Below are 23,192 nucleotides of genomic sequence, written 5' to 3'. Positions count from 1 at the left end.
GCCATCAATGATTCTCTCTCATCATTGATGTTTCTATCTCTCTCTCCCTCTCCCTTCCTTTCTGAAATCAATAAAAATATACTTTTTTAAAAAAAAAGACTGAGTGTCCTAGGTTTTTCTTGGGGGATGCAAAAAGGTATCCTCTACCAAACATGTACCAAATCCCAGACTCCCAGAAGAAAATAAGGTATTCAACATAAACCACATTGTTGGTACAGGCAGTCTAGGCACACTGAATCACTTACATTTAGGGAAACTTTTATATCAGTGTAGGGAACTGTTTACCATCCAAGTTCCCAGATACCAGCCAAGAGCAATTCTTGTAAGTAGACCTTTTGAAGCATAGTAGTAGTCTCAGGTCTGTTATGTTAGCTCTTTTCTGCATTGGAATTTTGGCACAGAATAGATGAAAACGGAATAAAATAAAAGTGTGTGAAAGAAAATGGCAGAAGACCCCAGACTAGTACTTCATTCCAGTTTATGACAAAGAAATAGTTCTTTACTTTCTCAATACTAGCTCCATCTAACGTTGAGGCTCTTGACTCATGTCAGAGCCAACAGCAAGAGCACCGCACAGCTCTGCTCATCTGACTGGCTCTGAGTGGCTGGGAGTCCATGTATTCTTCTGAATCCTTCCATTCGACTATGCCAGGGCAGGTCCTTCTCAATCCCTGCCCACTGTACTAACTGTTGGGAACTTAGTCCACGCTCCTCCTTTATCCTCTGCTCACTAGACACAGGTGTTCTCGGCAGTGGGGAGGACAGAAAAGCCATAAGAAGTTGTGGGTGTATAAGAATGAGTCTTTATTGCAGAAGCCAGTGGCTACATAGCCATCAGACAAGAACAGACCTCACGGTGAAGTCCATATAGGCAGCCAGCCAGACACCGGCTGGTAAGTACATATCTTTCCCATAAAGCAGCATTAGTCTCTGTATCCACAGCTATTATCTGAGGAGCCACACACTGCCTCTTAGACTCACAGTCTCACATCATAGCGGTATCTGAGTTCTCCAGCTCAGCGGCTTCTCCTGTCTCTCCTGCCCAGCTGCTCTCTCTAGCAGACTTCTTCACAATCTTCATCCTAGATGCTCTCTCTCTGTACTCCAGCAGACTTCTTCACACTCCAGCCAACTAGCTGGTCAGTGACTTACTTTTACACTATTTAGACAAAGAAGGCTTCATGCCAACAGTGACATCAATCATAGTGGCTACTGAAGGGCAGTGTACCATGTGTCCTTGGACCCACTCATGGTATCTTGGCCTGATTAGGATTCCCAGACTCAGAGTCCTTGGATGTTTCGATTAGGCTCATGCCCAGAGTGGCCTTTGGCCATTCTGGTGTATTGATAATAAGGCCTCTGTGCTCCCACAAGCCTTGACTATCCAGGGAGCTGGCATGGTTCCCACAACTCATCACCTTGAAACACCTCACATGATGTGATGTATACTCACTAAATCAAGTGTCTGGGATGACCTTCAACTTTGCCACAATGTGTATGACCTTGGAGAGGATGATTTCTAAGAACTTTCATAGCACTTATCTATTACCTTAATCAATTGGGTACCTGTAAATATCTCTATATGATACTGGACCTTTTATCCCATAGGCCCATTTTTCCACTTAAAAAAGTCTTAATCAATTAAGTCCTTCTTTCCCTTCCCCAGTGTTACTCTTCTGACTCAGACCCTCTCCCCTAGCTCATTGCAATGTTTCCTAAATTGGTTTTCCTGTTTCCAGTCTCTCCCTGATATAATTCACTGTATAGCCCCAGCCAGGTTAAGATTCCTAAAATAAAATTCCACTCATATTGCTTGCACAATCAAAGGTCTTCAATGATCCTTCCAGGTCCAATACAAACTCCTGAGCCTATTACTCCACAATATAGCCTCAACTTGCCTAATCTTAGCTTGTCTTCCATCGCCTTCCAGTAGTAATGCAAATTCTGGTCAAAATGTTTTCCATTCTTTGTGCCATTGCCCTCCACTAGAAGGGTCCATTTCTCCATTTCTATGCATCAAATATTTTACCTATTATTGAATGACCACCTTAAATTGGAAAGCAACATTCTTCCACAAAGGCAATTCTCCACATTCAAAGTTTTTTATTCTCTAAATACTTTCCCACCCCTACAAGGACACCACATACACATACATATTATAGTATGGAACAATTCTACCTGTACAAGAGTCATGTGTATTCTTATCCAAATGGTATGCTGCAGAAGGGCATTATTTTCTTTGTAGTCCTGCTGCACCCAGCATGGAACTTGACATGCTGTAGGCACTCACCAAATAGTGACTTCTTTGAACTGAAATCAATGCAAGTCTCATATAAGCTATAGTCCCAATGCAGAACCAAAAAATAACTAATGTTGGTATACCTCAGAGGGAAAAAAAATACATCTGTTCCTGACCCACCAAATACAACACTGCTTTAACTCTATCCTCGTGTGGAATATGGAATCAGAAACTTAGAACTGAAAGGGATTCTGTAGATCGGTGAGTACCAGTCCTCCTTTGACAGATAGGGGAACGCAGACCAAGAAAGAAATATGTTATTCAAAATCATACAGTGAATCAGTGGAGGAGCTGGCTTGAGAACTCAGGACAGCTGGGTCCCAGGCCATGGTTTTAACTGCAAGAAATACTATCATACATGATTCTCGGTTGAGGCAGGGTACGAGGAAAGCATTGCAACAGGAAGCTACCACAAGATATAGCTGGCAATGGAAGAGGGGACATGTTTTTTAACATACCTCTTGTAACTGAGATTCTTTCTTTTTGGAAGACAGATGTAAGTGTCGATCCAACAAAGAATAAAACCTCTCACCATCCTTTTCAAATTTCTTTTTCCGCTCCTAGACATGGAAGAGAAGGCACAGATTAAGATGTCTATAGTTTTAATTCCATTTACTCAGAACTGAGAACGCAGGGCACAGTGCCAGATTTCATGTGGCCAATCTCTCTATTTCCTGGAAAGAAAAAAAAATAGCTAGAGTGTATTTGCTTTTGCACTGGTCTTGGTAGTTTTGACTTCCACAAATATAGCCCTCAATGGCTCCAACTAGACAAAGAGTAGTTCCTACCAGTACCGCTAAAGGATATGGGAGCTGCTGCTCAGAGAATGACATTTGAAAATGGGCCTGAATGCTGGGTACTTTTATTCTCTCCAATTTTTTTCATAGTCATTAACTACTCATTCGATTTTTTTAAAAGGAGGAAGAAGGAACACAGTAGTGAACCAAATATGTGCCTTTAGAAGGTTAATCTACAATGTATTCAGACAACATAATAATAAGTAAAACATTTCCAAGGCAATAGATTCTTTGGTTTTGTTTAAGCATTTCACTGCTGCATATTAAAAGATGATGTTATAGATGATTAAAATATCCTGAAAGGTTTAGCTGGAAAGCAAGAGTTGGAAAATTTTATGGGGGAATGGAGGACTCAATTGTCACTCTCCTCAAGTATGAAATTCCATTAAGCTATCAGCCTTTCAGCACAACGGCCTCCAAAGGAACACTAGCCATGCTTGTTTGTCATTGACTAATGCTGACACCCTGAAATCCTATCAGCAATGTGCTGGAAAATTCAAGTAAAAAGCTTGTGTTGTCTCACAGAAAATCCAAATTCATTGAGCACCTGCAGTGTGCCAGGTACTGGAAGAGGCACAGCAGAGGATACAGATAAAAAGAAAAAAATACCTCAACCCATGGTTTATTTCTAGAGGCCATCTGTTGCTAGGCAGGAAGCCAGGACAGAACCGAGTGACCTGACTTGTAAGGAATGTGCTTTTACCAGAGGGAAAGAAATAGAGAGGAAGCTAACATTAAGTGAAACCTACATCAGTCCAGGCAGTGTGCTAGGTACTTAAATTCCATGATCTCATTTAGTATTCACAATGCTGAGAAGTAGATATTGTAAAGAAAATTAAGGTTAAAAAAAGGGTGAACTAACTTGTCCAAGGTCACATAACATGAAGATCTATCCAATTCATTCAACATAGTCAAATAAAACCCAAATGATTATTAGAGAAATTACACTTAGGTGGCTTATAAGTAATCAGGAAGCCTTGTGAGTAACCCTCAAGTAGGTCTACAGCCGGAGCCCCAACTCAGATACCAAAACACAGGACAGAGATTTTCACACAAAAGATAGGGCAAACTGTCCTTCCAGCTGCTGAATCTACTTAAAGTACCAATTGTTTGAAGAAAACATAGCAGCCAGAAAAATAGCAAAGACTTCTGTGGGTGACTTTCTATTCCACTTCCATTTTTAAAATAAAAACTATGAGATATTAAAAAGAAAAAACTATGAGACATAATTCACCTATAAAATTCAACCCTTGTTTAAGGAGACCATTCAGGACGTTTTAGTATATTTAGAAAGTTGTGCCACCATCACTGCTATCTAATTTCAAAATATTTCCATCACCTCAAAAAGAAAGCACATACCTATTAGCAGCCATTCCCCACATTCTCCCACTCCCTGTCTCAAGAAACCACAACTGACTTTCTGTCTCCATGGATTTATCTACTACAGACATTTCAGATAACTGGAATCATACAATATGTGAATGTCTTCTTACACTTGGCATAATAGTTTCAAGGTTTACCCATTTATCAGTACTTCATTCCTTTTTACGGCTAAGTAATATTTGATTGTATAGATACACCACATTTTCTTTTTTTTTCTATGACGTTTTTTCTTTATTGATTAAGGTATTACATGTGTCATTGCCTCATTGCCCCCCACCCTCCAACTCATGCCCTCGCCCTCCTTTCTTTTCTTTTTAAAATATTTTATTAACATTTTAGAGAGAGAGGGAGAGGAAGGGAGAGAGAGAAATGGATGTGAGAGTGAAACTTAAATTGGCTGCCTCCTGCACATCCCATACCAGGGATGGAGCCTGTAACCTGAGCACATGCCCTAACCAAACAGAGAAAATGCCCAACCAACTGAGCAACATTGGCCAAGGCATGCACCACATTTTCTTTAATATCAATTAAGCATAAATATATACGTTTATTTATGGACTCTCAGTTCTATTAATCTATATGTCTATTTTTATGTTGACACCACAGTCTTCATTTCTATAGTTTTGTAGTAAGCTTAAAAATTAAAAATTGTGAGTCTTTTTCAAGATTCCTTTTTCTATTCTAGTGCTTTCTTCATGGATTTTAGGGTCACCCTATCAATTTGAACAAAATGATCAAAAGGGATTTTGCTAGATATTGCACTGAACCTATAAATCAATTTGTGCATACTACCATCTTTACTATATTAAGTCTTCCAATTCACGAATATGGAATGTCTTCCTACTTATCTATTTATTTAGGTTTTTCTTAATTTCTTCCAATAAAATTCAGTGTAAAATCTTGTACTTCTTTTGTTAGATTTATGCCTAAGTACTTTAATATTTTCATACTACTGTAAATAAGATTATTTTCTTAATTTAATTTTCAAATTGTTCATTAAGTGTGTATAGAAATAGTTTCAGGTGTGCAACATAGTGGTTAGACCATCAAATACTTTACAAAGTGGTGTGCCCAATATTTCCAGGACCCACCTGGCATCAAAACTGTAACTGAGGAGTAAAATTTATGGTAAAAAAATATATAGAAATATATTTTATTTTTGTATAATGATCTTGTATCCTGCAATATTGTATCCTAACTCCTTTATTAGTTCTAATAGTATGTGAGTATGTGGTGTGTGTGTGTGTGTGTGTACTCCTTAATATTTTCTATACAAAAAAAATCAAGTCATATGCAAATAAACATATTTTACTTGTGCCTTTCCAATGTTGGGTAGGATAGAACCTCCAGCATAATGTTGAATGGAAGAGAAAAGAGTACATATCCTTGTATTATTTTTTAACTTAGAAATATTTTAGGTTTTCACTATTAAATATGATCTTAGCTGTGGGATTTTTTTGTATCAGCCATTTATCAGGTGGGGAAACTTCCCTTCTATTACTAGTTTGTATAATATTTTTATAATGAAAAGGTGTTTTTCAAATGTTTTTCTTGCGTCTGACATGTTTATGCACTTCAGTCCTTTAATCTATTAATATGGTGTAATCCATTGATTGACTTTTTTATTTTTTAATATATTTTATTGATTTCAGAGAGGAAGGGAGAAGGAGAGATAGAAACATCAATAATGAGAATCATTGATCATCTGCCTCCTGCACACCCCTACTGGGGATTGAGCCCACAACCTGGGCATGTGCCCTGACCGGATATTGAACCGTGACCTCCTGGTTCATAGGTTGATGCTCAACCACTGAGCCACACGGGCTGGGCTGATAGAATTATTTAGATGTTAAACCAACAATGCATTTCAGGGATAAACCTCACTTGGTTAAGTTGTTGAATTTGGTTTGCTAGTTTTTTGCTGACAATTTTTACATCTATATTCTTGAACAATACTGGTCTGCAGTTTTTGTTTCTTGTTATTTTTGGTTTTGCTATCATGGTAATACTTGCCTCTTAGAATGAGTAGGGAAGTATTTCCCTACTATTTTTGGAAGATTATGTGAAGAATAAGTTATTTAAACCTTTGGTAGAATTCACCATTGGGGCCAGCTGGTCCTGGGCTTATCTATTCAGGAAGGTTTCTGACTGCTAAATGAATGGCTTTATTTGTTATTGGTCTATTTGAATTTTCTATTTCTTCTGAAGTCCACTTGCATTTAATTCCATTAAAGTCAACCACCAGTGGCATCAGTCTACTATTTCTTAGCCATTCCAACATGGATTAAAAAGAACTTCTTTTCCAGGGTCAATTTGAGCACAAGTGCCAAATGTACCAGAGGTTCTAATCAAGAGTCACTTTCCATCCTCAGGTCAAAAGGCTGGTGTTGGACTGATAAGGGAAGGAACTGCTATTTGTTGAGAATGCCCATTTATGAAGCAGTATGTGAGGATCTTTAAAAAATTCTTATCAACTCTGAATGCTAGGTTTAACTTTTTCAATTTTTCCGCATTGAAAAATTTTAATATTTTTTAATTTTATTTTTTATTGAATTTAATGGGATGACATTGGTTAATTAAATTATATGGGTTTAAGTTGTTCAATTTTATAATACATCATCTATATATTGTATTGTGTGCTTACCACTCCAAGGCAAGTCTTCTTCTATCACCATTTATCCCCCATTTACACCCTCTACCTCCCCCCAACCCTCTTTCCTTCTGGTAATCTTATACTATTGTCTTTGTCTATGAAGTTTTATTCATTGCTTAATCCCTTCACCTTTTCACTCAGCCCTACAACCCTGCTCCCCTCTGACAGCTAACAATCTGTTCTCTATCTATGAGTATGTTTCTATTTTGTTAGTTAATTTTGTTCATTAGATTCCACAAATGAGTGAAATCTTATGGTACTTACTTGTCTTTCTTTGGCTTATTTCACTTCACATAATGATCTCAGGTCCACCCATGCTGTCACAAAGGGTAAGATTTCCTTCTTTTTTATGGCCAAGAAGTGTTCCATTGTGTAAATGCACCACAGGTACTTTTATGCACTCATTTACTGATGGAAACTTGAAATTTGCTGATTCCAAGTTTCTTGACTATTGTAAATAACACTGCAATGAATGTAGGGTTCATACGTTTTTTCAATTAGTGTTTTGGGTTTCTTCAGATATATTCCCAAAAGTCCAATCACTGGGTCATAAGGCAGTTCCATTTTTAATTTTTTTAGGTAACTCCATATTGCCTTCCACAGTGGCTGCACGAACCTGTATTCCCACCAACAGTGAATGAGGGTTCCCTTTTCCCCACATCCTCACCACACTTCTTGTTTGTTGATTTATTGATGATAGCAATTCTCACACAAGTGAAGTTATATCTCACTGTGGTTTTAACTTGCATTTCTCTGATGATTAGTGATGTCAAGCATCTCTTCATATGTCTCTTGGCCATCTATATGTGTTCTTTGGAGAAGTGTCTATTCAGGTCTTCTGCCCATTTTTTAATTGGATTGTTTGTTTTCTTGGTGTTGTGTTGTATAAGTTCTTCATAAATTTTAGGTATTAACCGTGTACCATTGGCAAATATGTTCTCCCATTCAATGGGTTGTCTTTAGATTTTGTTGATGGTTTCTATGCTGTGCAAAAGCTTTTTAGTTTGATGTAATTGCATTTCTTTAGTTTTTCTTTTTCTTTCCCTTGCTCAAGGCATTATATCAGGAAATAAATATTGTTTTTAGAAATGGCCTAGATTTTACTACCTATGTTTTCTTCTGAGATTTCTATAGTTTCGAGTCCAACACTTAAGTATTTAATCCATTTTGAGTTTATTCTTCTGTATGATGTAAGAAAATGGTTTAATTTCATTTTTTTTGCACATGTCTACCTAATTTTTCCAACACCATTTGTTAAATAGACTATCTTTAACTCATTATATGGTCTTGCCTCCTTTGTCAAATATTAATTAATCATCAAGGCATGGGTTTATTTCTGGGTTCTCTCCATTAATCTATATGTCTGTTTTTATGCCATTATCATGCTGTTTTGATTACTATGTCCTTGAAGAATAGTTTGATGTCAGTTAGCATGCTTCCTCTAACTTTGTTCTTCTTTTTCAAGATTGCTGTGGTTCCATATAAATTTTTGGAATATTTGTTCTAGGTCTGTGAAATACAGCATCATCTTGATAGAAATTGTGTTGAATCTATAGATTGCTTTGGATAGTATGGACGTTTTAATTATGATAATTTTTCCTATACATGAACACGGTATATGCTTCCACTCATTTGTATATTCTTCAGTTTATTTATTCAGTGTTTTATAATTTTTGAGTACATGTCTTTTACATCCTCATTTAAATTTATTCCTTGGTATTTTTTAAGCAATTGTAAATGGGATTGTTTTCTTAAGTTTCCCTTTCTGATAGTTCATTATTGGCATATAAAAATGCGATTGACGGATATTTATTTTGTATCCTGCTACTTTACTGAATTCGTTTATTAGTTCTAGTAGTTTTCTGATAGAATGTTAGGGTTTTCTCTATACAGTATCATGTTATCCTCAAATGATGTGAAGGTGGGGTTAGAAGGAGTGAGTACGGTGGGGCTAATGCATTCCCCCTGGCTAATGCCACACAGAGGTCATGCTCCATCCAATAAAGATGGTGTCTGAGATGTGGGAGAATGTCTCAGCACAGGGAGTCTAGTTCACTCTGCTCTCTCTCTGCCAGAGCCTAGGATAAAAGGCTGTGAACAAAATTTTGTGCATTGGCCCTTTAAGAGGGTACCTGTATCTCTAGTGGACTCCTGTCTCTCTCTCATGGACAGAAACCCTGTGGCTTTTCACAGTCAGCTGTTATATAGGCAACTCTTTCCAGCTCAGGTGCTTTGGGCTAGAACAATCACAGAAGATGTGGCTTCTTCTATAAATCCTTGTCTATAAGACTTCTCTCAGCTAGTATTCACGTTGGATATTCATGATGATTGTTCTGTAATTTAGTTGTGATTCCAGTTTGGTCCTGGGAGGAGGTGAGTGTAGCTTCCACCTACTGTACTGTACAGTCACTGAAGAGAGGAAATACAGCCTGGAAACTTGATTGCAGCATAACATTCATAATGCTCAAATGATCATTTAAGTAGCATCCAAAGTTAAAGATTTTTATTAAAATTTTTCTTTTGCAAATAATCACATAGTTCTACATAATAGTTTAGGACAAACAGCAATCCCCAGGCCCTTTTCTCCTATTTCCCCTTCCAAAGAAGCAACGACTTATATCATTTTAAGCCAAATATTCTAGTATTTACTTCCATATTTCTAATATCTCAAAATAAATATTACTATTAATTTTTAAGTTTTATGCATTACCTATTAACTTTACAATAAAGATGAGGATTTAGCTCTCTTCTCACTGTCCCATTACCACCACCTTTGCCCCCCAACCTAAGCACACTTCCTCATACTCCCAATATACTTGTAAGTTTATTTATTCATATTTAGTATTTACATTATCATGGATATCTAAATATTATTTATAACTGATACATATGAAATGTGATTAATCTTACTTTCCAAACAAGTTTTATATTCCCTAAAGTTACTAATTGTCTTCTTTGTTTTGCTTTGGTTTCTAATTTTCAAGACACTTAACACTAAATCCCTAACTCTCCTCTAGTTCTCTAAATATCCTCATTCATGTCATTTCATTTTAAAGTAGTATCACCTGGAAAATTCTGGTAGCTCTAATCTGAACTTGTTGCCTTCTATGCATACTGCCAGGTTGTATTTTGGGGATCTTCTTCTACCTTCATCCTAAGGAATTATCTTTGCTTCTTTCCTATGTTGGAATTCTCTTGCCCAATATTTCCTGGTCTTATTTTTCTGGCTTTGCTCACTTATTATGATGAAGCCCATTTATATGAAGCTCCCTGAAAAAGGGTATAGATGTTAGTTTTTGAGATGTTGCAAATCTACACATTTCTTTATTTATCCTCCTATTACTTTGGCCAGTTATAGAATGCTAGATAGGCAGGAATCTTGGTTCCAATGATTCTGAAATTTCCTAATGAGGTCCTTTTTTAAAAAAAAAAAAATCTTTATTAGTTAAGGTATTACAAATGTGTCCTCATCCCCCGCCCCCCCATTAAACCGCCATCCTCCCCTCCCCACCACTCATGCTCTCATCCCCCTGTTGTCCATGTCCATTGGTTTGGCTTATATGCATGCATACAAGTCCTTTGGTTGATCTCTTCCCCTTGACCCCTTCCTCCCCTACTTTCCCTCTGGGGATTAATAGTCTGATCGATGTTTCTCTGTCTTTGGATCTGTCCCTGTTCATGTTGTTCTCTATATTCCACAAATGAGTGCAATCATAAGGTATTTATCTTTCTCTGACTGGCTTATTTCACTTAGCATAATGCTCTCCAGTTCCATCCATGCTGTTGCAAAAGGCAAGAGTTCCTTCTTTTTTACCTAACGAGGTCCTTAACAATCTATCTTCATCCATATTGGTCCTTTCTGGAAAAAACACTTCAGTCTTAAATTTAGACTAATTCAGTCTTATATTCAAAGAAAATCCTCTCAGTTATTTCCTGTATAATTTCCTCTTTATCTTTATAAAATTCATTTGTTTGGACCTCCTAGACTAGACTTTTACTTTTCTCTTTTCTCTCTAATCCTCCATCTCTTTCCTTTTTTGACCATTTAAAATATTTTCTTAATTTTATCTTCCAAACCATCTACTAAGTTTTTCATATCTGCTATCACTTCTTTTAATTCCAAGTGTTCTTCTTTGCTCTCTTTTAGAAGCTCCTGTTCTTGCTTCACAGATGCAGTTTCTTTCCATCTATCTGAAAATAGTCAAGTTATATATTTCAAGTCTATCTCTCCTATTTCCTTCCACTTGTCTTTGATCTATTTGTTTTAGTCTCTATCTTTAACGTTCAGGAATTTGCTTGACTATGAGGGACTTCCCTTGACTATTCACAAGTAGAGGAATGAAGAGCTAAATGAAAGTTGCGGTTGTATATATGGAAATTGTCAAATTTGGGCTTCATTTGGCTGATCCATTATGATATAGCAAATGACCCTGTACATTCAAATAACTTTAGAGTAACATTTGGGTCAAGGTAATCAGGGGTTAGAAAGAGAAACCTAGTCTCAACACCAATCTCTAAACTCATGAAGAAGTCCTGGCTAGGGTGGCTCAATTGTTTGGAGCATTGTCCATACATTGAAAGGTCACAGGTTCGATTCCGGGTCAGGGCACATACACAGTTGCAGGTTCAAACCCCAGGTGGCGTGCATGCAGGAGGCAACTGATCGATATTTCTCTCTCGCCCTTCTTCTCCTTTACTCTCTCTAATCAAATCAATTAAAAAATAGCCCTGACCGGTTTGGCTCAGTGGATGGAGGGTCGGCCTGCGGACTCGGGGGGTCCCGGATTCTATTCCAGTCAAGGGCATGTACCTTGGTTGTGGGCACATACCCAGTGGGGAGTGTGCAGGAGGCAGCTGATCGATGTTTCTCTCTCATCGATGTTTCTGGCTCTCTATCCCTCTTCCTCTCCCTTCCTCTCTGTAAAGAATCAATAAAATATATTTTTAAAAATCAATTAAAAAATAAACTCATGAAGAAAAAAAAGAATATCAGATTTTAAAATGTCAGATTTTTAGCTATCAGTTGAGTGTCATAATATCTCGAGTCAGTTTTAAAGTAAGTTTTTAAAATCTAATTTGTGGTCTTCCTTCTACACCTTTCCACAAGTGACAATTAATGGAGATCATGTATCACCTGAGCATGAAATGTGCTTTACCATTTCATGGATACAGTGTTTATATTTCTAACTTGGTTTCCTTATCTGTAGCCTATTCCCTACTATTAAACCATCTAGTTCTTTGCAGCCCTATATGTTGTACTACTTGGCGATAAATACTCTATTTGATCCAAACAAATATGAGAATTCTGATATTATAGAAAAATATCTTTTCCTTCTCATAAATTAGTCACAGAGGCAATCCCCATCTAAAATTACTATCTACTACCAAAACATATGCTGGAAATAAAGCAATTAATTTCATGATATATCACAGATCCATTTGGTAGACTAGCCAAAGGATATCCTTTGGCAAACAGCCTCAGAATGATATGAGTGGATTCTCTTGCAACTGGCAAATGTAACTTATTATTCAAAATTTTCTCTGCCAAGCACCCATTCTATCACTCAATTTAAACATTTCTTAATATATGTGTAATTTGAATATTATGTAAATCCATCCACTATGACATTTAAATGATGAGCACTACATATCTCCCACAATAAAATGATAATAAAGACTGAATAATCCCTAGCAGCAATTCTTAAATCCCACAAGGAAGGAATGAATACTCAGTATTCTTTTCTCTAATTTCAAAGCATCCCCTCCCCCCCCCCAGGTTGAAAATGAAGAAATACGGAGAGATTTCCCTTTCTGGAAATATGGTGAATAAGATACAATGACTCTGGACTGTGGGAAACTGTTTATTGCCTTCACTATCTGATAAGCATAGACAGACAACCCTCCCCCCCCCCCCCCCGAAACCCCCCTGAGGCTGGGTGCCTTTGAAGCCCTAGCAAAGGTCAGAGCTAGGCACCACCTCTGTTTGTCCGTGGTAGCTGAAACTACTCCCCCATTTATTATTATGTAGATCCTTGCTGATGGGCTAGTCTGCCTGTTAATGGGGGGTCGCCTGCCTAAGGGCTACTCCAGATCAATAAAAGATTGGAGCAGCCTGAGCATGGGTGGAAGTCCCTCTCCTTGAGTTGGACTTGCCCGCCTGGTCCTCCAATATTGCAAAATTATCTCGTGTCTTTTTCTCTCATTTGTTGAGCGGCTCCTCTTTCAGATACCGAACCCTACTCCACGCGGGACGTGGAAGGAAACACTCAACATCTGGCGCCCGATGGGTAATCTGGAAGTGGAGGCCTCACTGGAGCGAGAAAAGGAAGTTTTCACCGAAAAGGTGCGGAAAACTCACAGAAAAAAGGTGAGGGGGACTCTACCGCACGCAATGCCCAGGATCAACTACAGAAGCCCGGGTCTGTAAGTAAACTGGGAATGTTTTCTTAACCAGGCTAACCAAGGGGGCAGGGTTTGGCTTTAAGAAAGTAGATTCGGCTTTAAAAAGGTATATTTGGCTTTTAAAAAACTAAGAAACTGTACTTTGTGCTTTTGATTTGCATGTTTAAAGTGTTAAAATTTTAGAAGGTAATCTTTTACAGTTTTTGCATGTTATTATAGAACATAACCTTTGCTTTTCTTGAAGGTTAGATCTTAAAAGGTTGCCAAAAAAGTTAGTTAGAACTTGAAAAAAGGTTAGCAGCAAGAAAAAACTCATCTCAAAAAACTTTTTCCATGGGGAACATAATATCGCATTTGCTAAAGCATTTTACAGAGGCTGAGGAGGAGTCTCCTCAACTGGTTCCCTCCGCTCCTCCTAGTGAGGAGTGGGAAGACACGTTAGAGGAATAGCCTTCATGGTCCTCTCCACCTCTGCATGCACGTCCTAATTCTGATATGCTTAATTCGCTGTCATTTGAATCACCTGTGCAAAAAGCCATCAGAGAAGGATTGAGGGAAATACCAGCGGAAGAAAGGCTTGCTTTCCCTATCATAGAGGTACCTGATCCACAGCTACCGAATCAGGTAATCAGACAGCATGTAAAAATTGACGTTAAAATGATAAAGGCCTTACGTGAAAGTGTAGTCCAAAATGGTCCAACAGCTCCTTTTACAGGAGAAGTTATGCATAGTATTTCTGAAGCTTTCCTAATCCCTCATGATTGGTATTCTCTAGCAGGTGCAACTCTGGATGGAGGAGATTATTTACTATGGAAAGGAGAATTCTTGGAGAGATGCCAGGAGCAAGCCCAAATAAACCGCGGGCTGAATGCTCAAATAACTTATGAAATGCTAGCAGGACTGGGACAATACAACGATGTGCGAACCCAGTTAGATTATGTGCAACTGGCAAATGAGCAAATTAGAGCTTGTGGAAGGAAAGCGTGGTGGACTTTACCAGCAAAAGGGGACTCTGAGGGAGTTTTTAGTAAATGTTTACAGGGGCCTTTAGAATCATTTTCTGATTTTGTGGCTCGTCTCACTCGAGCAGTGAGACGACAGATTCAACATGAGACAGCAGGAGACATTTTAATTCAACAATTAGCCTATGAAAATGCCAATGATGATTGTAAGAAATGCCTGATGCCTCTGAGAAAAGGTAGTACCATTACAGAAATGATTCGAGCATGTCAGAATGTGGGGTCAGGCACTTTTCAAGTGAATTTACTCACTGCCGCTGCTACTGTAAATAAAAGGTGTCATAACTGTGGAAACATAGGACATTTTAGAAAAGAATGTAGACAACCAAGAAGGACACAAGAGGGCGCTCCAGGGAAAGGCGCTAACATCTCGCCTAGTGAGCAGATCAAAACAGATCCAACCTCTCTTGTGTCCTAGATGCCAGCTACCATTGGGCCGGCCATTGTAAATCGAGATTCCACAAAAATGGGCAGCCATTAAATCAAGACACAGGGTATGGCCAACCGCAGGGAAACGGCCAACGGGGCAACCCCCAGCCCCGTCAATAAAAGGGGAGATCTGCCCTGCAAAGCCCACAGTGGAATCTCTGATTTGGGCCACTCCAGGAAGTGCAACCCTAGATCTTAACAGTACTATAGCGGTCACTTTGACCCCTGATATGGCTCGGCAAGCTGTTCCTACAGGAATCTGGGGACCTGTGCCATCAGGAACTTTAGGGTTAATTTTAGGGAGAAGTGGAAACACTCTGAAAGGATTAACTGTTTTGCCTGGAGTCATAGATTCAAATTATGAGGGAGAGATTAAAGTTATATTGGAATGCAATCATATTATACAAATTACTCCAGGACAAAGAATTGCTCAAATACTATTTCTACCTTATGCTCAACAAGGCAAGGCTATAAATCGGAAAAGAGGAATGCAAGGATTGAAAGCTCAGACATCTATTGGATACAGGAAATTAGCAAAACTCGTCCTATGATTAATTTGAGAATAGAAGGAAAAATGTTTAAAGGCCTAGTAGACACTGGGGCAGATGTCAGCGTTATCAGCAAAGAATTCTGGCCTCCTAGTTGGTCCATGGTAGAAGCTATGGACTCAATTAGAGGGGTGGGAGTTCCTGATAACACACAACGTAGTGCTGCAGTTAAAATGGCAAGATGAGGAAGGACAGACAGGATGGTTTCAGCCCTACATTGTCTCTGGAATTACAGTCAATTTATGGGGCCGGGATGTCTTAGAAGGTTTACAAGCTTGTATTATTACTGGCAAAGGTCAGCAGCTTGTAACTCAGATGGGACATCAGAGTGATCAAGGTGTAAAAAACCCAGGAAGGCGAGGATATCAACCTTTTTAGGAGTGGTCACTGCTCAGTCTCCTCGCCCCCATGCTGATCCTATACAATGGAAAGATGATAAACCTGTATGGGTGGATCAGTGGCCATTACCCAAGGAGAAATTAGGTCATATTCATGGATTGATACAGGAACAAATAGAAGCTGGTCATATAGAGCCTTCCAATAGCCCTTGGAATACGCCTATATTTATTATACCTAAGAAGGTGGCAGGGAAATGGCGATTGATACATGATCTCAGAGCAATTAATGCTACTATGCATACCATGGGAGCTTTGCAATCTGGACTCCCAGCGCCTTCACAAATCCCTTTAAATTGGTCTCTCATAGTAGTAGATCTTAAGGATTGCTTTTTCACCATTCCCTTGGCACCTCAAGATAAAGAAAGATTTGCCTTTTCAGTGCCATCTATTAATAATATAGAACCCATGAGAAGATACCAGTGGAAAGTTTTGCCTCAAGGAATGGCCAATAGCCCTACCTTGTGCCAAAAATATGTGGCTCAAGCTGTTCAACCTTTAAGGGACAGATATTACCGATGTTACATTATCCATTACATGGATTACTTTCTCTTAGCAAGTCCACGGGAAGAGCAGACTTTAGAAATATTTTTCCAATTAGAGAAGGAGCTCCCTAAATGGGGCTTAAAAATTGCTCCAGAAAAGGTACAAAAACAAACACCTTTTAAATATCTGGGAATCATAATTGAAAATCAATACATTAGGCCACAAAAGGTGGAACTACGAAAAGACTGTCTTAAAACTTTAAATGATTTTCAGAAATTATTAGGGGACATTTACTGGCTAAGACCCTACCTAAAAATCTCTACGGGAGAAATGACAAATTTATTTGATATACTTAGGGGTGACTCTGACCTTTCCTCACCCAGAACACTAACAGATGATGCCAGAAAGGAGTTGCTAAGAATTGAACAGGCGATATCCTCAGCTCAAGTAGCATGGGTACAGCCTGAATTGCCTTTATTGGGACAGATTAACCATACTGCAAATAGTCCCAGTGGAGTCATCTTCCAAAATAAAGACTCTCCCGCTATTATTGAATGGGTCCACCTAGGCCATCAGTCCTCTAAAACTGCTATTACTTATATAGAACTGATGGCTCAATTAATATATCAGCTTAGGAAGCATTGCAGGCAGCTTAGAGGAGAAGAACCTAAATGCATCTATCTTCCCCTCACTGGAAAGCAATAGAAATGTTGTTTCAAACTGACGTAAATTGGCAAATTGGGTTAAGTGGATATTCAGGGGAACTTAGTTGTCACCTATTAAAGATAAACTTTTACAATTTTTAAATAAGACCTCCATCATTATACCAAAAAATACTAGGCAGGAACCAATTCCTGGAGCTTTAACTGTTTTTACTGATGGGTCATCAAATGGGAAAGCTGCCTATCATACTATAAATTCTGACCGAGTCATACTGACCAGTCATACTTCTGTGCAAAGAATTGAGTTAGAAGCTATTAAGGCTGCATTGCAAGATTTCCAATAGCCTGTTAACATAATTTCTGATTCCTCTTATGCTTCGGGTCTAGTAAGTAGAATTGAAACTGCCCGGCTGAAATGGCTTAGTGACCAAAGTTCTTACTATTTAAGCAGGTTCAGCAGATTGTGCAGCAGAGAAAATACCCTTTTTATATCGCTCACATCAGGGCTCACAGTGTATTACCTGGCCCATTAACTAAGGGAAATGCACATGCTGATCAATTGGTTGCTTTATTAAAAGAGGCTTCAGAGTCTCATCAGCTTTTATATCAGCCTGCTAAAATGTTGTCCAAACAATTCTCAATCTCTCGACAGAAAGCAAAACAGATTATCAAGGAATGTCCCAGCTGCATGTTACATCTACCTCAAGGGCCTAACACAGGAGTCAACCCTAGAGGTTTGCTAAGGGACCATATCTGGCAAATGGATGTAACACATTATACTCCTTTTGGACGTCTTGGGGCGTTACATGTCTCTGTAGATACTTTTTCAAAGGTCCTATGGGCCACTGTATCTACAGGAGAGACGGCAGAACAGGTTATTAATCATTGCCTAGCTGCTTTTGCCGTCATGGGAATTCCAAAGATTATTAAAACTGATAATGGACCTGCTTATACAAGCTGTCAATTCCAGGAATTTTGTGAAAAGTGGAAAATTCAGCACATTATGGGAATACCATATAATTCCCAAGGACAGGTCATTATTGAACGTCAACACCAATGACTGAAATCTCAATTAGAAAAACAAAAAGGAGGGATGATGGAGAAATCACCTGTGGGTAGGCTGCATGAAGCCTTAATTACTCTAAATTTTTTCACTTGTGATGCTGATGGAAAGACACCTATGGAGCTACATTGGTGTCAGAATAAAACAAAAGAAAATGGTCTAGTTAAATGGAAGGATCCTGAATCTGGTTTATGGAAGGGACCTGACCCATTATTAACCTTTGGCAGAGGGTACGCTTGTATATTCCCAGAGAATTTTTCCAAATCCGTATGGATTCCTGCTAGAAATATTAAACTGCATCAGAAATCTAGCCAGACTGAAGATCTTGCGCCTGGAGCCATAACATGTAGCTGTAAACAATCAACTACCGCAGCCACAGAGAACAGCGACTCCAAGCAGTCCACTGAAGATGAGGAACAGGAGGAAGACAAACCAGACAACAAACAGCCCAGAGACCACCTGGGGCACGGTAAAGTGAAGTATGGTAACAATCCTTTCAGGTAAAAACTATAGTTTCATACTGGTCTTAGAAGGCACATTTTTCCTTTACCTGGGAAGGACAGCATAGCTATCCCAAGGTCAGAGGGCTCCAGATAACTTGTCAACTCAGTGCTCTGGAGACCCAGAACTATAATTTAGATAGCATACTGTCTCTGCTTCTGTAAATTTCTTCTTTTTTTTTTTTTGAAAACTAGGTTCCTCATTCCAAACCTTGAGTTTAAAATTAAGTTGTCATGACCTAGAGCAAAGAATATTCTTACATGGTATTATTCTACAAAGTTCTGTTAATAATTTTTGATGCTTTACAACAGTATATTGTGCATTTATCCCAAAAAATTTACAAATGAATTTGAATGTTTTACAAGAAGGGATTTATTCCTTTCCACTGTGTGGAGGGCCTCCTGGGAAAGGCACTTGAGCATTCTGTATTGACCTCTCTTGACTTTTTTTTTTTTTTTTGCCAAAAGGATTCCAATTGTCTACAGCTGTTATCTAGGCTCTCCATTCAAACTGGGATCATGATGGCTGGTACCATGGATCTGTCTCTTGCCCAATGGCGTAAGCTGGGCCCTCTCTGGAGAAGAAACCTGGGTTCCCTGTGATCAATGCCGGGGCCCCGCCAGCAGGTGAGGGGATCCAAAGGCAGTTGCTGGGCATGGAAGCCAGAGGGACATAGGTTAACAAGGAGACAGAACTGAACCTCACATCACCCTACTTGGCCCAGAGATGGTTGGTAGTCAAAGACGGGTAAGACCCCACAGGGTGGGGCAACCTAAGACAGGCACAGCTGGGGGCCAGTAGGAGAAAACTTGGGGTTCAACAGAGGTGGGGCACAGATCCTCACCCCCCCAATGGTGCAGGGGCTTGAACACTCACCCCTTCTGAGGAAGGTCTCCTGTCCCCATGGCTGCTTCTTGCTTCCCATGCCCAGCCCAGATCAGGAACCAAATAACAGAAGAGACTTGGTCCATCTGAAAATGGTACCCAGAAAAACGAAGGCTTGGCTAACAGACCCTATGTCTAAATCTAGCCTAACAACAGGAATGCTTGGGCCTTCACAAGGATGTAAAGTGATCCTTTTCATTAATATTTACAGTGTAAATTAAGATTATTGTTAAAATATTAAATTTGACAGCAAAATAGTTTTCAAATTAATTAAAGTCAAGTTTTCAAATTAATTAAAGTTGGCTGATTTGAAATAAGTAATTGAAAGGGCGAGGACTACGCCCTCCACCTTGCCCCAGGGTAAGGGCTATGCCCTTCATCTTAACTTGGCCATGTGCTCAGCAAGCTTCTTCCTGGAAGATAGTCAAGGGAAGTGCACGCCATCACTATGACCACATCCTGTGTACTCGCGCCTGGCCAATCGGCAGGGCCCATAGTCCTTTCTCCTCCCCTTACCCCAAACCCCTATAAAACCTCTCTCCACACAGTTTTCTCTCTCTCAGCCACTGGAGCTTACCGTTGCATCGGTGAGTGTGGCAGGGGAGCCAAACCTAGGTTTGAAATGAATGACTCTTTGCTTTTGCATCGGACTCACTGGCTCCCTGTGGGTTCTTGGGAATCATGAAATCTGGGCACAACAGTAATTATTCAAAAAGTATTAACAAAAATTTTCATTTCGTGGTAAACATGCTATAAACCTAAAGCATGTTCAGGTTCAATTTTTTTGTGCAAAAAATTAATATTTAAAGCTATCTAGACTGCATTATAAAATTTCCAAGAAGTCTCCTAGTTAAATAAAAAAAAGGGGGGGATAGTGGAAAAATATAGTGGAAGAATACCATGTAAGGAAAAATATCCTGTAACTAAATTACATCTAGAAAAATTTTTTTTTCATTTTGTAATGCTAACAGCAAGACACCCATGAAAAACATATGTGGTGTCAAAATAAGCCAAAGGAAAATCATTTGGGCCAATATAAAAAGGATCCCCCACGTAAAATTTCCTTTATTAACCTTTGGTCGAGAATACGTTTGTATATTTTCAGAAAACAACTCAAAGACCATGTGGATTCCTGCAACAAGGGATCCCAGAAAGAAACTGACCAAATTGCTCCAGCCACAAAGACAGGAGAGACAGTTCAGAGATGGAGATGGTGAAGACGCCTTGCCATGCTAGCAGTCAGCAGCTGTGCATCGCTGCAGGGTGCCCAGGACCAAACCAGAGAGGACTGGACCTGCATTTGTCCACCATCCAGAACCAGCATTTCATTGCTGGTATGTACACATGAACTGTCAAACATTGAAACTTGGACTCAGAACTGTTGGACATTGAAAATGGGACTTGTTCTTATATGTTTATTTCTGGTCTGCAGATACAAGATTCTTAAGGAAAAAATAAGGGGGAGATGTGGGAAACTGTTTATTGCCTTCACTATCTGATAAGCATAGACAGAGAACCCCCCCAAACCGCCCCCCCCCCCCCCCCCCCCCGATGCTGGGTGCCTTTGAAGCCCTAGCAAAGGTTGGAGCTAGGCACCACCTCTGTCCCTGGTAGCTGAAACTACTCCCCCATTTATTATTATGTAAATCCTTGCTGATGGGCTAGTCTGCCTGTTAATGGGGGGTCGCCTGCCTAAGGGCTACTCCAGGTCAATAAAAGATTGGAGCAGCCTGAGCATGGGTGGAAGTCCCTCTCCTTGAGTTGGACTTGCCTGCCTGGTCCTCCAATATTGCAAAATTATCTCGTGTCTTTTTCTCTCATTTGTTGAGCGGCTCCTCTTTCAGATACCGAACCCTACTCCACGCAGGACGTGGAAGGAAACACTCAACACTGGACTAAGAACAAAAATGCTGGATTAAATATATCTTTTAAAAATCTCTTTAATAAGTGGCACAAAAAGGATATCTGTGCAAAGCACCAAAACAAAGTAGAAAGAGAAGCCAAGAAGGCTTTATTCTAAAAGGTTTCTTCAGAACCCTGGAGACCTTAAACTTCCACCTAGATGATTATATGAGGAAGAAGGAATATAAAACAACTTTTAAAGTTTTCCCTTTCAGCTCTAACCCTTTAATCCACCTGTAATCCATCTCTGTCTGTGCTGTTAAGAAGTAATCCAGTTTTATATTTCTCTACATAGTGATCCAGTTTCCCAAAACCACATATCAAACAATTTTTCCTATCCCCAGTAATTTGAAATGCTATAATTATTTCATATTAAATTTGTATATGAGTTTGTCACTAAGCTCTCTATTCTGTTCTACTAGGTATTCTGTTTAGGGGCCAATATCACACTGTTTTTATTTCACTGACGTTATAGTATCTTGTGATATGTGACAGGGTAAATCTCCTTGCTTTAGTCTTCTTTCTTAAGAATGACTTGGCTATTTGTGAACCTTAAGACTTCCAAGTGGCCCTAACCCCATGGTCGGCAAACTGTGGCTCGCGAGCCACATGTGGCTCTTTGGCTCCTTGAATGTGGCTCTTCCTAAGCCTTAGGAGTACCCTAATTAAGTTAATAACAAAGTACCTACCTATATAGTTTAAGTTTAAAAAATTTGGCTCTAAAAGAAATTTCAATCGTTGTACTGTTGATATTTGGCTCTGTTGACTAATGAGTTTGCTGACCACGGCCCTAACCGGTTTGGCTCAGTGGATAGAGCGTCAGCCTGCAGACTGAAGGGTCCCAGGTTCAATTCCAGCCAAGGGCCTATACCTTGGTTGCAGGCACATACCCAGTAGGGGGTGTGCAGGAGGCAGCTGATCTATGTTTCTCTCTCATCAATGTTTCTAACTCTCTATCCCTCTCCCTTCCTCTCTGTAAAAAAAAAAAAAATCAATAAAATATATATATTTTTTAAAAGACTTCCAAATGAATATCACTCAAGGAACAAACTAAATATCTTAACTTACAGATTGATTTGAAGAAATTTAAAAAACTTTATATTACAGAAACACATCTGAGAGCACTAAATGTCTCAAATTTATTCTGATTTTATTTAGGGTTTTTTTCTATGTCCTTTACTATACAGTTCAATTTTTCTCAATAAAAGTTTTACGTATTCCTGTTAAAATTAACTTCTGCATATTTTTAGTTTTGTTGTTAATATGAATTGTATTTTTACTTACAACATTTCTGAATGGTTATTGCATGTTGAAAATAATATTGATTTTTGTAGATTAGTAATTGCCAATCTGGCTTAATTACTTAATAGGTTTAATAAGTTTGCAGGTACTATTGATTTTTCTAGTTAGATAATCATATTATCTGAAAATAATACAAGTTTTATCTTTTTTTCCACATCTTTACACACTTAGTTAATTTTCATCTTTATTGCCCTCCAGTGTTGGGTTGAACAGCAGTAGGTTAATAGCATCCTTGTTTTATTCCTCATCTTAAGAGGAATGTATTTAGTATCTATATTAAGTACAGTGTTTTCTATAGATTTTAATCACATATCCATTATTGAGGTAGGAATGTCCCTTCAATGCTAGATTAAGATAAGCATGATTTTTCTTCTTTACACTAAAACTGAAGTTAATTGCAACAACTGATTTTTAAGGCTGATATATAAAACTATTGAAAGCAGTTAACTAATACTTTAGCATCTAT

The 23,192-nt window shown here is 38.8% G+C and overlaps 1 protein-coding gene across 3 annotated transcripts in view; it reads right to left on the bottom strand.

The window, feature by feature from the left end:
- Positions 1-23,192, bottom strand: part of OPHN1 (oligophrenin 1) — a 604,444-nt gene that overhangs the window by 322,607 nt on the left and 258,645 nt on the right. For all 3 annotated transcript variants that reach the window (XM_036304626.1, XM_036304628.1, XM_036304627.1), the window contains exon 6: positions 2,758-2,859. In XM_036304626.1, coding sequence (XP_036160519.1) covers positions 2,758-2,859 — 102 coding nt within the window. The remainder of the gene's footprint in view (positions 1-2,757; positions 2,860-23,192) is intronic.

Source organism: Myotis myotis, unplaced genomic scaffold, assembly GCF_014108235.1.
Source record: "Myotis myotis isolate mMyoMyo1 unplaced genomic scaffold, mMyoMyo1.p scaffold_m19_p_4, whole genome shotgun sequence".
Lineage (NCBI taxonomy): Eukaryota > Metazoa > Chordata > Mammalia > Chiroptera > Vespertilionidae > Myotis > Myotis myotis.
This window is presented reverse-complemented; position numbering and strand designations above follow the sequence as displayed.